Here is a 14,744-nt window from a genome sequence, read left to right on the forward strand (position 1 = left end):
TGACAATCCCCAGCTGGGTTTGGGTGACAATCCCCAGGAATCCGGTGCCCAGCTCCCATCTAAAACAGATCTTCAAACAGTAAAGCAGAAAACCCCACAAACATCCCAGCCCCAAAGCCATCTCTTGCCTCTTCAAAGAGAGGAAGCAACCAAAGCTCGTTATTGTCCCAGGTTCCAGCAGTAAGAAATGCTGAGAGCCCTAAAGAGGGTTCAGAAAACTTCTCAGAGTAAATTATTTAATGGGAATGAAAGTGATTTTTGCCTTGCTCCTCAAATAACAGGGAATTATTTGCACTTCCCCACAGCAGCAGAGCTTTTCTCTAACAGTTTTATGAGGTAGAACATGAATATTTCAAAGGCATAATAGAAAAGCTGAGAAAACACAAAAGCACGAGCAATATTAACTCCAGATATTAAAAGTCTCAAATTTTCTTTAGGGAATGTTACAACATGTGACAGAAATGCCAGACTGCCTCCAAGTAATTGCTCAGTTCTCTGTGATATTCCAGGAAAAATACCCTGGATGCAAGACCTGTTATTATTAAGCAAACTTTTACATTGTAACACTTAATTCCGTTGCCATCTCAGAGAGGCAGATTTGCTATTAATTATTATTAAAATAAAATCAAAGATAATCAGATCAATACATTACTAGTTTTTAATTTCATGAAACATTTATTCAGGTTTTATACATTTATAAAAATGTATTTCAGTGGACTAAATGCATTTATATATTCTGGTTTTCATTTGTACTAAAGCTGTGTGGAAAAAAAATCTGAAATCAGTTTTAAACTTTAAACAAAACTACACACAAAGAAATTACCAGACAAATTGGTTTAAACAGTTTCGATTCTAGACTATGTTTCAAAATCTTAATATTTCCCTATTTAAAGAATATTAAATTCTGCACAGTTTACATGATTTTTCCATTTTGAGTAAGTCTAAATTCAATTCCTTAATTTTAACATAAGGGAAATGATGACATGTGCCTAAAAACTCAATATTTACTATTCCACCTTGCCAAAAATAGCCAGTTTGGGTGATTTTCTAATAAAGATGTTGCTGTTCTTACCCAGGGAACCAGCTGTGCTCTGTGGAGGGCCGTCCACTGAGACTCAGGTTGCAGGCTTTATATACAGTGAGGGTTTCATGGATGTATCCGTGGGGATTCACATAGGCTGCCATGGGCCCACACAAGGATAAGCTACAGCACACAAGGAAATTGATCAGAATGCAAGGAAAAATAATTTAAAAAGAAAAAAAAATAAACAACCTCAAAAGGTGGCAAATGTAAACAGAGAAAAAACTGCCAGCTAAGTTTAAAATATTTCAACAGAGCATAAAAATCCACTTTTTGTAGGTGGGAAAAAAAATCCTTTGAATTATACTATTAAAAACTGAAAGAAAATAGATGCTAATTTAAAATATCATTGCTCAAATCTGCTTAGAAGTGCAGGGAAGTACACGATAAGACTCATCCTGTGTGTTACTTTAAACAGCAAATTCCAAGAAATGCAAGGAAAATGTAACTTTAAAAGGAAAATGTTCATTTATTGCACCAATGTCTCAGCATCTTCTGTTAAAAGTTCATCATATTGACAGAGCAGGAACTGTGGTGTCTGCAATCCATTATTTGATTAGAAGATAAGAAATGGCTTTTAATTACCCCATCAGCTCCTTATCACACTGATAAAGAAGAACTGTGGGGAAACTTTGTTAACCCAAACCATCTTTTAACCTTCCCATTATCAGAGGGGATGGGCTGATGGGAGTTAATCAAGATTAAAAGCAGTGACAAGGCTGACAGAAGCAGCAATTATATGGGAAATGTAATCACTGTTAAACACGGGAGATACTGTATAGGGCAAACAGAGAATAGGTTTGAATAACCTATTATTGAAGAAATAACCTTTAATTCTTCAAAGAAAAACGGGATCACAACATTTCATGGCTTAAATAGAAACCTTCCCTGTTTGCCAACATCCTGGGAGTCTGTTTATATCCCCTAATTAGTACATTTTAATTTGCTCTTGTGTCTGTTGACACAGGAATTAAGTGCTGAGAAATAAAATGTGTGGTATCAAAAACTTTATCCAGAAATACTAGGATGAAAAAGTGTTTATGCAACACATTTATATTTCAAATTGTTCAGTGAAAGGTGCTGGGGGTGTGGCACAACACCAATTTCTGTTCCAATATGCCTGGAAAAGCTGAGATTTCATAACTTTTTATTAAAAAAGCTCAAATATAATCTCTCTATAAATATTTACTTAAATTTTATTGGAGCCATGGCAAACCCAGCAGTTTTAAAACTTAACCCAGCTTAATCTGCTTTGCTGTGCCCGTGTTTCTGACCAAGGAGCTGCCCAATATGAAGAATAATAAACTCACCTGAATATTTCATTCTTGGTAGTTATTTCTGTGTCTTGGCATTGCTTACAACAGAGAGATGTGCACTGGGAAAGAGAAACAAAGAAGATAATTTCATTAATTTCCAGATGCTTGTCAGCAGTAGGAAATAATAAAAATGTCTCTCCCTTTCCATCAGAACAGACTTTGAACCAACTGTTCTGTTCATCTGAGCAGCAGTCACTGATGTGGGATATTTTTTCTATGCATTTTATTTATTTAGACATTAATTATTATCTAAAAGACATAACAATTTCCTTATCTTTTCCTCACAAACAGATCCACACAGAGAATTGGATCTGACTCCACAAAGATAATAAATGAGCCAACCTTTTAAAGTCTCTAAAGGCTAATTTAGAAAAAACAACCTTTGCTCTTCTGCAATACAGCACAGAAAAGGCAAATGAGACAAATGCAATCATTAAGTCTTTCTTAAATTTGAGGGTACTGTAGATCAATGGGTTTAATTTCCTCACAAAAAATAGGTAAAACATATTGATCTCTCTCCTGGAGATTATAGCAGATTAATCCATCTTCTACAATTTCTACAAAGTAGAACTAAACAATTCATCACTGACACTGCCCAGAAAGGAAGCATTTAAATCAGCTCAGCAGAACACTCCCGTTGGTTTTCAGGTCGTGAATTACTTTTTTTTAAGGGTAATGCCTGTGAAACTCCCCCCAAAATGAGCCACAGGATTTTGGAATAAAATGCTGCACCCGAGAACAGTTCTCTTAAAACCTGGAGTTTGTGTTTCTGAGCCCCCTGAGCTGCTCTCTGCTGTGACACCACGCACTCCAATTGCTCTTTTCTCTCTCCTTTGCTGCCTTCAGAGGTTTTTGTTGGACTTCAGCTGCTCCAGATCCTTTCCTGGAGGTGCCACTGGTCCTTGCCCCACTCTGCTCGCTGGAGATGAGCAAGGACAAGAGCTCTACTACCCAGATCCTCTTCAGAGAAAAAGGAAAATGGATCAGCTCTCAGGATCAGTTTTATTACTGGCAATTACATCCTGAACAAGCCAGGCCATCCTAAAGAACTCTGGCCTTGGAAAAAAAAATGCTGCTAAATAAACTGTAAAAAGTCATAATGCACTCCTCATTCTGACACATTTAAACACATTTATAGAGCAAAATGTCACATTATCACGAAGAAAACACCTTTTGGGTATAGGCTAAATAGCAACTTAAGTTACCCTCATAAATTCAAGTTAAAGTTTTCCTATCTCTATAGAAAATACATAATTACTGAACATGAACAGTTCTCAGTAGTACTTGAGTATCTGGGTGTTTTCAGAGTTTCAACTCAGAAAAGACAAGTGAAATTTAGTCTGATTATAGCCTCAGGCAAAAACCTGCCCATTTTGTCTCAGAATATGGAAGAGATGTTTTCTGTCTCCTTTCTTTAAATTTCTGGTGCATGATTTTGGAAAGAGGATCGCTATTAAAATGACATTCTGTGTCTCTCTTCCCCAGAAACAGGCAAGAATTTAATGACAGTAATTGTTAGGCAAACAGGTAAAATTCCCACTGCTCTGTATCCATTAGACAAACACAGTACTGTTATTTAGAAAATATAAATCATTACAAAGAACCATACTACACAAAAATAGAACATTTAGAACATTACAAGGCCATGGCAATGGAAAGAAGGGAAGGAAAACAAGTTTTTGTACATCTTAACAAGGAATTGCCTAAGAAATAAATATGTCTTTCACAAAAAAAAATCTGTTTAGTCAAATCTTTAGCTTTATGCTCAACACTAAGAAGATTTTGCTACAAAATCCACAAATTTCCATGGCAAAATGATTGTGGTGTCAGTGTGTGGCTGTGATGGTTGTTAACAACACTGGACTTCTAGCACCATCTCTTGGCTAAGAAAGTGCTGTGCCAGACTGAAACACTTCTAACAAAAGGAGATTGATATGATATTTTTTACTATATGTTATAATATATTATTACTATATATTATATTGTTATTTATCATTATATATTTCTTGTTTGCTGCCAAACTTAATCCAGCACTGAGACATCCTTTTCTTTTTGAACAAATTTTGAAGAAAGAACAGAACACCCAAATTCATTCTCTGGAAGGATTAGCTGGAAATTCCATAATTTCTCCAAGAATTGCAACAGTCACTCCAATTTTTTTGTCAATTTGATGGCAAAGAAAGAAGAACTACTCACTTTGTTCATGATATCTAACTCACAGCGGAGCCTCTGCACAGCACTACCTATTTGGAGCAACTGGATACGTAAAGCATCATCAATGGGCAGGCAGGCAGCAACTCTGTAAGAAAAATCTAGAAATGAGAAAGCAGCAGGTCTGTTAGAATTTACAGAGAAATAAATCCAATTATTTCTATTTACTCTACCACAGGTAATTATCTAAGCTGTGGTCTCTTAAGAAATTAAAAAAATTAAAAATGTGGGTTCATAAAACCTCGTACCTATTGGGTTTGATGGAAGAGATTCGTCTTTAAGGTTTTCATCCCACTCATGGAGCTGCCTCTTGACTCTTTCCATCAAGGTTTCCTTTTGTTAGAAGAAAAGCCTAATTTAAATACACAGGTATTGCTGTTTTCTTAGGAAAAAAAATAAAAGGGAAGGAAAATGTAGAGTAAGCTCTTTTCCCTAAGTGGACAGTAGCTTTTAGTTAAAGAATAATTAAAGAATCACTTTGTACCTATGTATTTTAACTGGTTTTGCTCTGAGACAACACAGCAGGAACCAGAATCTCTCCCAGACACTTGCTCTAGGAAGGAGGGAACAACCACAGAGGGGAAGCCCTTCCTGATCTTTTCACACTACATTGAATATAAAATGCTTTAAAACGGAAATTATGAGCCAACAAAATGAAAACTCTTATATTATCCCATACTTAGATATTACAACTATAAGGCTCACTGCAGGTTATTTGATTTCAAGATGAACTTACAGCATCATAGAGGGAGTAGAGCCAGGGGGGCCAAGATGTCAAACTTGCACAGTGGAACTTCCTCTGAAACCAAACCCACAAATATTTATTCTTTAACAGAAGATTTTAGGGACAGGGGTCTTTTTAAACCAATAAAAAAGGGGAGACAGACCTGATTATTTAAAGAGACAAGAAATTATCCCCATCAGGACCAGCACTTCACTGTGAAGCTTCCAAACCCATTTTCAAACACACTGAGGGCTAAGCCTTCTGAACAGGACAATACATGGATTTTGTCACAAAAACTGTATCTGCATTAGAGGGGTTTCTGATGTTTAGTAATAAAAAATTATATCTTTCAAAAGGGTACCTATCTGAAATGGAGACAGTTCAAAATTTAAGTGCTATTAACAGTGCATCTGTTCCTAACTCTCCACCAGCTGTCCCTGGAACCACCAAAGTTCCACCAGTGTAATGTTATTTGTTTAATTAATCCAATTTTCTCCAGTGATTTCTGAATACAGAAGTTCAGAGCTTTAGTTAATAGAAGCCTAAAAAGCAGCACACAACATAACTACATTGCTTTGCAAAAGAGGAGCACATATTGCGCTGCAAATATGTACAAATTCAATTTTAACCTCCCCCTTGAGGGCAACTCTCCTCATTTACAAATTACACAGTAGAGAGATGGAGGTTAACAGGACAATTACCCTGCTCTGGATCTGCATCCCAAGTTTGTCCTACAGTGGGTTCACTTCATTGCAGCTTCACCTGACAGAATGAGCCTTGGAAAGGGATTTCCACCCCACAGCTCAGTGTTTCTGGGCTCATTAATTCACATGAACTTGGTCAGGATCTCTGAGAATCAAGAGCTCTTTGTTATCAGTGGAGTTTTTTATTTGATTTTCAGGGTACAACAGTTCAAAACCATTGAAGAAAAAAGCAAATCCAAACATGAGTGAAGTTATACAGGACTCTGTATTAATTTCTGGAGGTAGTTCCAAAGATCTCTACAGAGGCAGAAGATTTCAAGGTAACTTCTCTGTGTCAGTGAAACAATGGAGTAAATAATAAATACAAATATCAACTGGCACAGGGTGCCCAGAGAGGTTGTGGATTCCCCATCCCTGGAAGGCCAGGCTGGACAGGACTTGGAGAAACCTGGGATAGTGGAAGGTATCCCTGCCCATGGGATGGATGGGCTTCAAGGACCTTTCCAACCCAAACCATTGTGTGATTCCATGAAAAGCAGGAGGTTGGAATCTGCCTTCCCCGTTGTACCCCCTCCTCTACACATGGAATTGCATACTGATTCTCAAGATGCCATCAGAAATTAAGACAAAAAATTTAAAAAAAAAACAAAATAACCAAAGCTGTAGAACAACTTCTCACCTTTTGGTACTTCTGCCACCACTGGCGGATGGCTCTGTCCTGCCAGGAAGTGGGTTTGGAAGAGGGAATCACGTGGCACCTGCTGAGAGACTGCAGCTGCACTGCTGACATGGTGGGAGGCAGCACTCGCTCAGGCAGGATTTGTACTTTAGCCTGCTGGATTCTGAGAAAGGAAACAAGAAGATGCAGTGTACATATATTTTTAAAATGTTTTTTCAAATACATGCATTTAAAAAAATGGATTTTACTGCTTATGGGAACACAGGCTGGTGCAATGGATTAATCATTCCCCAGTAGTAGAGAATTTAAACAACAACCCATTCCATCAGAACTTCCTGTTATTTTAGAGCACTATAGATCAGTTGGGATTGTGGTGGACAGAAATACAGACACATTGGCAGTGGCAACACAGCTCAACATTGCACAGTCTCAGCACTTAGAGATTTAGATTTTTGTCTCCTCAAGTTACTTTTGGTATAAATAATCAGCTCTTCCATCTCAATGCCTCAGTTTAGCTGAAATGCATTTTGCTATCTTCAAACCACAAAAGCCTCTGTGCTCAGCTAGAGGTCAGAATCAGCAGAAATAGGATACAGACTCTGATCAGATTTTAATATCCCAGCATCAAAGGTCACCTCTTCCACAAAGACCTCAGCATATGTTATGAGGCTACTAAGAATGCTGTCCAGCAGGAAAGACTTCATATTTCATCAGGCTTATGCAGCAGAAATTCTGAAATATTGAGGGGTGTGTCATTACAAATTCCTAATTTTCTCACAGGGACAGCACTGAACTGGTAACTTAAAATAAATTGTAAGATTATGTTGTGCCAAAAGCACTCAGGAATCAGAAATGCCAAGAATTATGGAAATGCTCTTCTTGCTAAGGAGCTCTGGGCAGTGAATTCCCAGTAACAAAGCTGCTGTGATGCAGTTGTCCAAGCACTGCCACCATGTGTCCAAGCAGGGCTTTTCCCAAGCTCCAGCATTCAGAGTCTGTTATTTGGAGCCAAGTGTCAGAGAGCAAACAGCACAGGTATTCTTCATTTCTTCAGCTGCAGGTCACAAAACCACAGAAATGCTGCTCCCAGGCCTCTTTCTAAAGCAATGCCACTAAGCTCAACTGCAGGATACAGGGGAGTAGTTCTAGATTTACAGATTTGGAGAGTAATACTCCACAAGCCTTGCAGAAAATACTACAGAAGCTCTAGCACTTGTGCTAAGAATTGTCACATGCTCCCAGATCAATGCTGGAGCCTGGACCTCTGGCCAGTGGCCATACTGCATACTGCAGGCCAGGCTGCCAAGGACTTGAAAATGAGGGAAGATTCAGCATATTCTTACTGAATATTCAGGACCTTGATAACTTTTAGAAATGGAAAAAGGCATTAATTACATAATATGATAAAACCAGTCAGAAGAGCCTCTAAATACCACAGTAATCGAACTGGAATACAGAAAATAAGAGAGTACTCCTATCAAAGTTGACTTGAGTATAGAATTAACTGCATCATTTTCTTACCCATCTGACTGTGTTCGTATTTCAAGCACCTTGAACCTCTGTCTTCCTATTGCTTTCACCTTGACAGTTTCAACTCCATACTCCTGCTCTTCTCTGTAGGCATAGATTTCTGCTGTCGTTCCAAAATGTGCTTCCCTCTCATGTGCATTACTAAAAGTAACAGAATTGAAGATAAATTAAATTAATTACCTCCCTCCAAACAGCACTGCTCATTCAGACTCCAGTCTGCCTTCACTGACTGTACATGATTGGTCTGATCAAACAAAGCAATTTTTGGTGAAATATCTTTAACTAATCACAACAATATTTTTCTATTATAAAGCAACTTCAATTGTTTTGGTTGGATGGGGTTTTTTTCCAGGTGACTTGGTTTTATTTTAGGGTCTAGATGTGACATTCTGAGAGCACAGGGATCACCAGCATTTCAAATGCACACACTGAAAGCATCAACACTCTTCAGATTGACTTTATAACAGGAACTGTTCCCACCTCCCACACAATTAATCCATAGTAAATTGCAGAGTGAAGAGGGAGGAACATTCCCAACTTCTTCTGGCACTGATCAGCTTTCCTCTTTTCCACTTTTCTATCACCTCCTGTCTCTCAACTCTACTGTGAAACATTTGCCAGTGCTTGTTAATTCACACACAAAACAAGCAACAATACAACTCTCAAAACAAGAATGTGACTTTTACATTTCAGGTCAAGGCTTATTCTTTAACAAGACGGAACAAACAGTTACTGAAATGAAGAGGATGCTCAAACAAGGAAGCAGATCAGCACTGGCTGTTTCTCCACACAAACACATGACGCTGTCAAGCACCTACACTGCCATTGACAATTTTTGCTAAACAATTTCAGCTTGTTATCGAGCACAGAACTGACGCAACCATCTGCTTTTGCTTTAGTATCCACAGAAACTGCGCTAAAAACATGCTGCACACACCAGCAACCCGCCCGTGGCTTTTACCTGTATGCAAGGACAGCAAAGGTTCTGTCTTTCTGAATTAAATTCCGCACCATGCTAACCTCTTGGGGGCGGAAGAGCTGCAGCGGCAGCGTCTGCCCGGGGATCAGCATCACCATCACCCGGGGCAGCACGGGGATCACCTGGCAGCTGTCGTCATCGTGCACTGTCCTCCCGTGGAACTCCTCCATGTCCGAGCCCAGGTACTGCCAACGGCAAGGAGGGACACTCAGGAAGGGCTGGGAGCTCGGGGAGGACACGGACACCACGGTGAGCACAGGGATGGAGCTGCTCTGCTGGGAGGTTGGGGGTGTTCAGCCTGGAGAAGGCTCCAGGGTGATCTAAAGGAGCTACAGGAAAGATGGACAGAGACTCTTTCCAAGGCATGGAGCGCTAGGATACAGGGAATGGCTTCCCACTGCCAGAAGGCAGGGTTGGATGGGACATTGGGCAGGAATTGTTCCCTGGCAGGGTGGGCAGGCCCTGGCACAGGTGCCCAGAGCAGCTGGGGCTGCCCCTGGATCCCTGGCAGTGCCCAAGACCAGGCTGGACAGGGCTTGGAGAAGCCTGGGACAATGGAAGGTGACCCTTCCCAGGGGGTGCAACTGGTGCCCTTCAAGGCTTTTCCAACCCAAACCACTCTATGATCTTATGATTCTGTGAAAATAAATCTAAATTTGAGGCTTAACAACATGACAATAAAACTATACAAACCCCATTCAAATCCCTTCAGGATATATTTAATGGACAACATATAAAAACATACCATATGTGATGTGGGCAAACTGGTATCAAAATTAATGATGTTTGGCTTCTCAGCTTCTTTACTATCTTGGTCTTCCACTTCCATTTCATTGTCATCCTCTTCCTCACTCTCTACTGAGAAGCACATACAGAATATTGTGTAGAAATCAATCAGCAAAGACTGAGATACTGAGAAAAACTTGAGAATCAGGGAAATGCATTCAATATTCCCAGGCTACAGCCTTGCACAGGGAAATAAACTGGAGGAAAATCATTTTCTTGCTGTTACAGCAGAATCGTCACTCTATAGAAAGGGTCAAAAGCTGGTAATTTGTTTCTGAAAGGCTAAAGAACAACTTTCCTTGGAAGAAAATAATAAACAAAGGCTGTCAGTTCAGGTTTTCACTACAGTGGTATTTCCTTATCTCAGCTCTAAAGGTTTTCTGTCTGCACACCAGGATGCCAGATAACTTCATTCTTTGTAGGATGCTGAGTAAAGTGTCTGAAGCTGCACAAACCTCAACAATCAAACTGCAAGTGAGTAAGAAGCAATGGGAAACTCCGGATTCAAGCAGAGACTCTTGCTGGTTTTTTAGACAATTTAATTGCTGTCAGCCTCTGTCTGCTGTGTGTACACCAAACACAAACCCAGCAAAGGCAGCTCCTGAGGAAGAAAATCACAAGACTCCAAGGGATTTCAGATAAAAAATAGTATTTAAAAACTACTGCATCCTTCCCATTTCTCAGCCAATCCTAAAGTAATTTTCAGGCAAGAGGACAATTAAATTATCCGTCATTGCATTAACTGACCCTATTTCTTTGAACACAAATGTTATTTATACACCATGTTATGTCTAAACTACATGTTAGCATAAACCAGTCTCCAGGACTCTCACACCAAGAGCTGCTGGGTAATGGATAATCCCAGTGGTGCTGAAAAACATCATTTACACCTTGAAAACTATTACAAGATGTAAAAAAAAGATTTTTACAATAGTCTGTCTAGTTGCCCACCTCTGCAATTAAGATCTTCTTAAAAAATAATCCAGAGTTGAAAATGTAAAAGGTGGAAGGGTTCTCTTATCCTGAAGGGTTCTGCAGGGAAATCTCAAAACAGAAAGATGCTGCAGAAGCAAAGAATTTTCCTTCAGAAATGGAGCACCACTAATTTCACTATTTCTGAGAGTGGGAGGACAAGAGAACAATGAAGAAGACATTAAAAGCTGATTTTAGAGAACCCTTTTTTTCCCCTCTTTGGCCTCCAGGCACAATTGTTAAATGCTCCTACAAAATGTTTAGTCACTGGTCTTATTTCTGCTTCACCTCTCATATGTTTTTTTTAAATAGTTCATAGTTTACAGAACCTGCTCTTACAGATCCATCCTATATTGAATTTATCTCAGCAAGAAATGATCCAGCACAACAGGAAAGGAGGTTACAGACTCTCTTTGGTATTGTACCTAATTACAGTCCTTTCAGCAATGAGACACCATCTGCCTAATGACTGTTAAAAATACCCAATGTCTATATGAAATTTCTTACATTCAATTAGCAACCCTAACCATGAACTATTACAAAATGTTTAGGATTTCCAAAACAGCCATTACTTTGCTTAGTTTGATGGAGGGGAAGACCAGGAAGTTTTTGTTTGGTTCTTAGACATCACTGCAGGATAGGGGAGGGGAAGAAAAAAACAAATTCTGATTTTTCCATGTGCTCCCATCCAGCTGCATCCATCATTAACAGTTTTAACATGGAAAGGTCATCCCACTTGTTTTTCTGAACGCAGAAGGAATTAGCAGCAGTTGATTGGAAAGAATTGTGCCCTGCAAACTTTTGCTGGCCGTTGCCAAAAGCGCACAGTGGCTGCTGTGTGGTGCTGGTGGCTGAGGACGATGACTCATTTCACTGCAGCAGCACCAGCCAGCCTGAAACACAGAAAACCCCGGCGCCTTCCCTCTCCTCCTCCCTCTCAGCTGGCAAAACAAGCTGAAGCTTTTACACCCCCAACTACTGCCTTTAAAATCCGGGATTAACAGCACCTCCAGCACACAGAAAGGGGGAAAAGCGAGCGCTGAAGGCTCCCCTGTGTAACAAAAATCACATTTCCCTCACATTGGCTTGCTAACACAACTCAATCCACTCTCAATGCCTTCGTGCAGAAATGAGCAAATATGAACCTCATTAAAGGAAAAGGGTAAGGTTATATATAGGCCTTGCTAAGGTTATATTAAGTCTGTATTTCCTAAATATTTGGGAAATAGCTTATATTAATGTTTTATTTCCTAAAACATTCAGGAAATAACTTATTAAGCTGATATTAAAGCTGTATTTCCTAAAATATCCAAGAAAATTGCTTATACTACAGTGATATTAAGGCTGTATTTCCTAAAACATTCAGGAAATAATTTATTATTATTTAAAACATACAGGCCTAAAGAGCTCACAGTCAGGGGAAATGACACAGGTTCCTGGCAGGATTTCCTGCTCCCTTCTCCCCTGAATGCTTATTCTGAAATAATGCTTCTTTCCAGTTAAGCACAAGCTGCCTCCCCAACCATTCTCCTGTCAGTGTGAAGGCACCATGTGAAGAAAACCACATTATTATGCAATAATTATGCAATAATTCCCTGGGTGAGGAATTGCACTGGTGTGTGTGACAGATAAGCAGGGCAGTACATGGGATCCAGCACTGCTCTGCATCCAGCCCCGAGCACCTCTGCTTCCCTGCTTATTTTCACTGCAAAATAGAGCAGTGCTTTCCTAAGACAACGCGGGTTTTTCCTCAGGCTCTGGGTTTCACAGAGGTCTCAGTTCACAGAGAAGCGCTTGCTTTGCCCACTCTGGTGGAAACCCCATCGGCTGCCCCAAACACCTCGTGTGGATGTTCGCACATCCACAGCCCCAATGGAACATTCACGGCCCCAGTGGAACATTCACGGCCTCCATGGATTTGGAGGAACCCAGGAGCAGAGGCCGCAGGAGCCCGCGGGCCAAGGCTCGCCCTCCGCCGCTTTGCACCGGCCGGGAGCGCCCGCAGCTCCGCCGGCCCTCAGCGCTCGCCACACCGCCCGGGGGCTCTCCCCGCCTTCCCTTCGCTTCCTTTTCCCTTTCCTCTTCCTCTTCTCCTCTCCGCCTCCGCCTGCTTCCTTCCTTCCTTCCGTTCCCTTTTCCTTTTCCCCTTCCCCGCCCCGCCCGCCGAGCCCCGGCCCGGCCCGGCGCGTCCCCCGCGGTGCCCCCGGCCCGGCCCTGCCCTCACCGGGCACCAGCTGGAGGTGGTTCCCCATGTTATCTCGGGGCTCTCCGCCTCGCTCCTCGGCGGCCATCGCTGTTTACCCGGAGAGCAGCCTGGGAAGGCGCCGGGGCGGGCAGGAGGCGGGCGGAGGAGGAGCCGGAGGCAGCCGGAGCAGGGCCGGGAGCCGCGGGCTCCGGTGGGCCGAGGGCGCTGAGGGACCGCGGGCCCTGAGGGACCGAGGGATCTGCGGGACCGAGGGCTCGGCGGGGCTGTGGGCTCTGAGGGACCGAGGGCTCTGAGGGACCGAGGGATCTGCGGGACCGAGGGCTCGGCGGGGCCGTGGGCTCTGAGGGACCGAGAGCTCCGTTCTCAGCTCCGGGGCTCCGTTCTCAGCCCCGGGGCTCGCACCCACCGTGGGGGCCCAGGGTGGAGCCGCCCGGTCCCCAAAGCGCTCTGTTATAAACCACAATATAATACTGGCTTTCGCATTTATGGATTAGCTTTTGCGTGTTATTATTGTTAATCACAAAGATGTTGATATGGCACAGTTTATGTTTCCTTTTCAATGCTTTTTGTTATGGTCTAATCTGAGTTTATGTACACACCATATAACTTATAGTAAATAGTAATTTTATAAATGCGTTATGTCTTAGGCTGTTGCATAATATTAAAATAGAGACTATGTGATGTTAAAATGCTTTCATGTAACTAACTCAGAGAATGGTGTAAGATAATTAACAAGTTCCTCGCATTTGTAGACTGAGTTGTAACAGTGACAAAAACCAGAACCCAATTCACTGACCCCTCTTTATCACAGAGTATAAAAACAACAGGATAGAACCACCAGAAGAAATAAAATATATTTGTTTCATCTAAAAGATGGCATGAAGACAAGTCAAAGGTTAAAACCAAGCAAAAAAACATCTAAACTCAAAGGAATGTTTAAATATGTATAAACCCTTAGGAATATGCACGTACCCCCTGTAACGTTAAAGTATAAAGAGAACATTGTTTTAAGCTAAGGGTGTGCTTTTGGCAGACAGACAAGCACCCCAGCGCTGGATTTTATCCCTTTTATCCCTTATTAAACTTACAAATTTTAAAGAGTGAACTTTGTTACTCACAGGTCCGTGCCCAGGCCTGGCTGTGGGCATGGGAGAGGAGCTGGGTGTGAGTTAAATCCATGATGGGTTAAACCTCATGGGTAAATGGCTTAAGAAACTAAACACAATATATAACAAGATATATAACTAAACACAAGATATAAATCTACCATCACAAGAGACTTGGAGAGGGCACAGCGAAAGGCCAGGGAGGGGCTGAGGGCACTGGAGCATCTCTGCTGTGAGGGAAGGCTGAGCTGGGGTTCTTCAACCCCAGGAAGAGATGGCTGGAAGGGGATTTTATCTGTGCACAGAAATTTTAGTAATTTAGTTATTAAATACATTAGTTACAGTGCCAAGAGGACAGAGCTAGGCTCCTCTTGATGGTGCCCAGCAATGGCACAAGAGGAACAGGCAGAAACTGATGCCCAGAAATTCCACCTGGACATGAGGAAAAAC

The 14,744-nt window shown here is 41.4% G+C and overlaps 1 protein-coding gene across 4 annotated transcripts in view; it reads right to left on the bottom strand.

Moving 5' to 3' along the window:
* CRBN (cereblon) overlaps positions 1–13,335 on the bottom strand; it is a 16,670-nt gene extending 3,335 nt beyond the window's left edge. Inside the window, exons 1-10 of one of the 4 annotated variants that reach the window (XM_015641170.3) lie at positions 13,207–13,335; positions 9,970–10,082; positions 9,207–9,409; positions 8,237–8,386; positions 6,716–6,878; positions 5,345–5,407; positions 4,857–4,941; positions 4,594–4,709; positions 2,392–2,456; positions 1,073–1,204 (exon numbers count right to left, since the gene is read on the bottom strand). In XM_015641170.3, coding sequence (XP_015496656.1) covers positions 1,073–1,204; positions 2,392–2,456; positions 4,594–4,709; positions 4,857–4,941; positions 5,345–5,407; positions 6,716–6,878; positions 8,237–8,386; positions 9,207–9,409; positions 9,970–10,082; positions 13,207–13,273 — 1,157 coding nt within the window. In that variant the 5' untranslated portion in view covers positions 13,274–13,335. Of the gene's footprint in view, positions 1–1,072; positions 1,205–2,391; positions 2,457–4,593; positions 4,710–4,856; positions 4,942–5,344; positions 5,408–6,715; positions 6,879–8,236; positions 8,387–9,206; positions 9,410–9,969; positions 10,083–10,961; positions 13,062–13,206 lie in introns of those variants that run through there. The other 3 variants (XM_015641171.3, XM_033517395.1, XM_015641173.3) reach the window with 3 other exon arrangements.
* Between the last annotated feature and the right edge of the window lie 1,409 nt (positions 13,336–14,744).

Source organism: Parus major, chromosome 12 (assembly GCF_001522545.3).
Source record: "Parus major isolate Abel chromosome 12, Parus_major1.1, whole genome shotgun sequence".
Classification (NCBI taxonomy): domain Eukaryota; kingdom Metazoa; phylum Chordata; class Aves; order Passeriformes; family Paridae; genus Parus; species Parus major.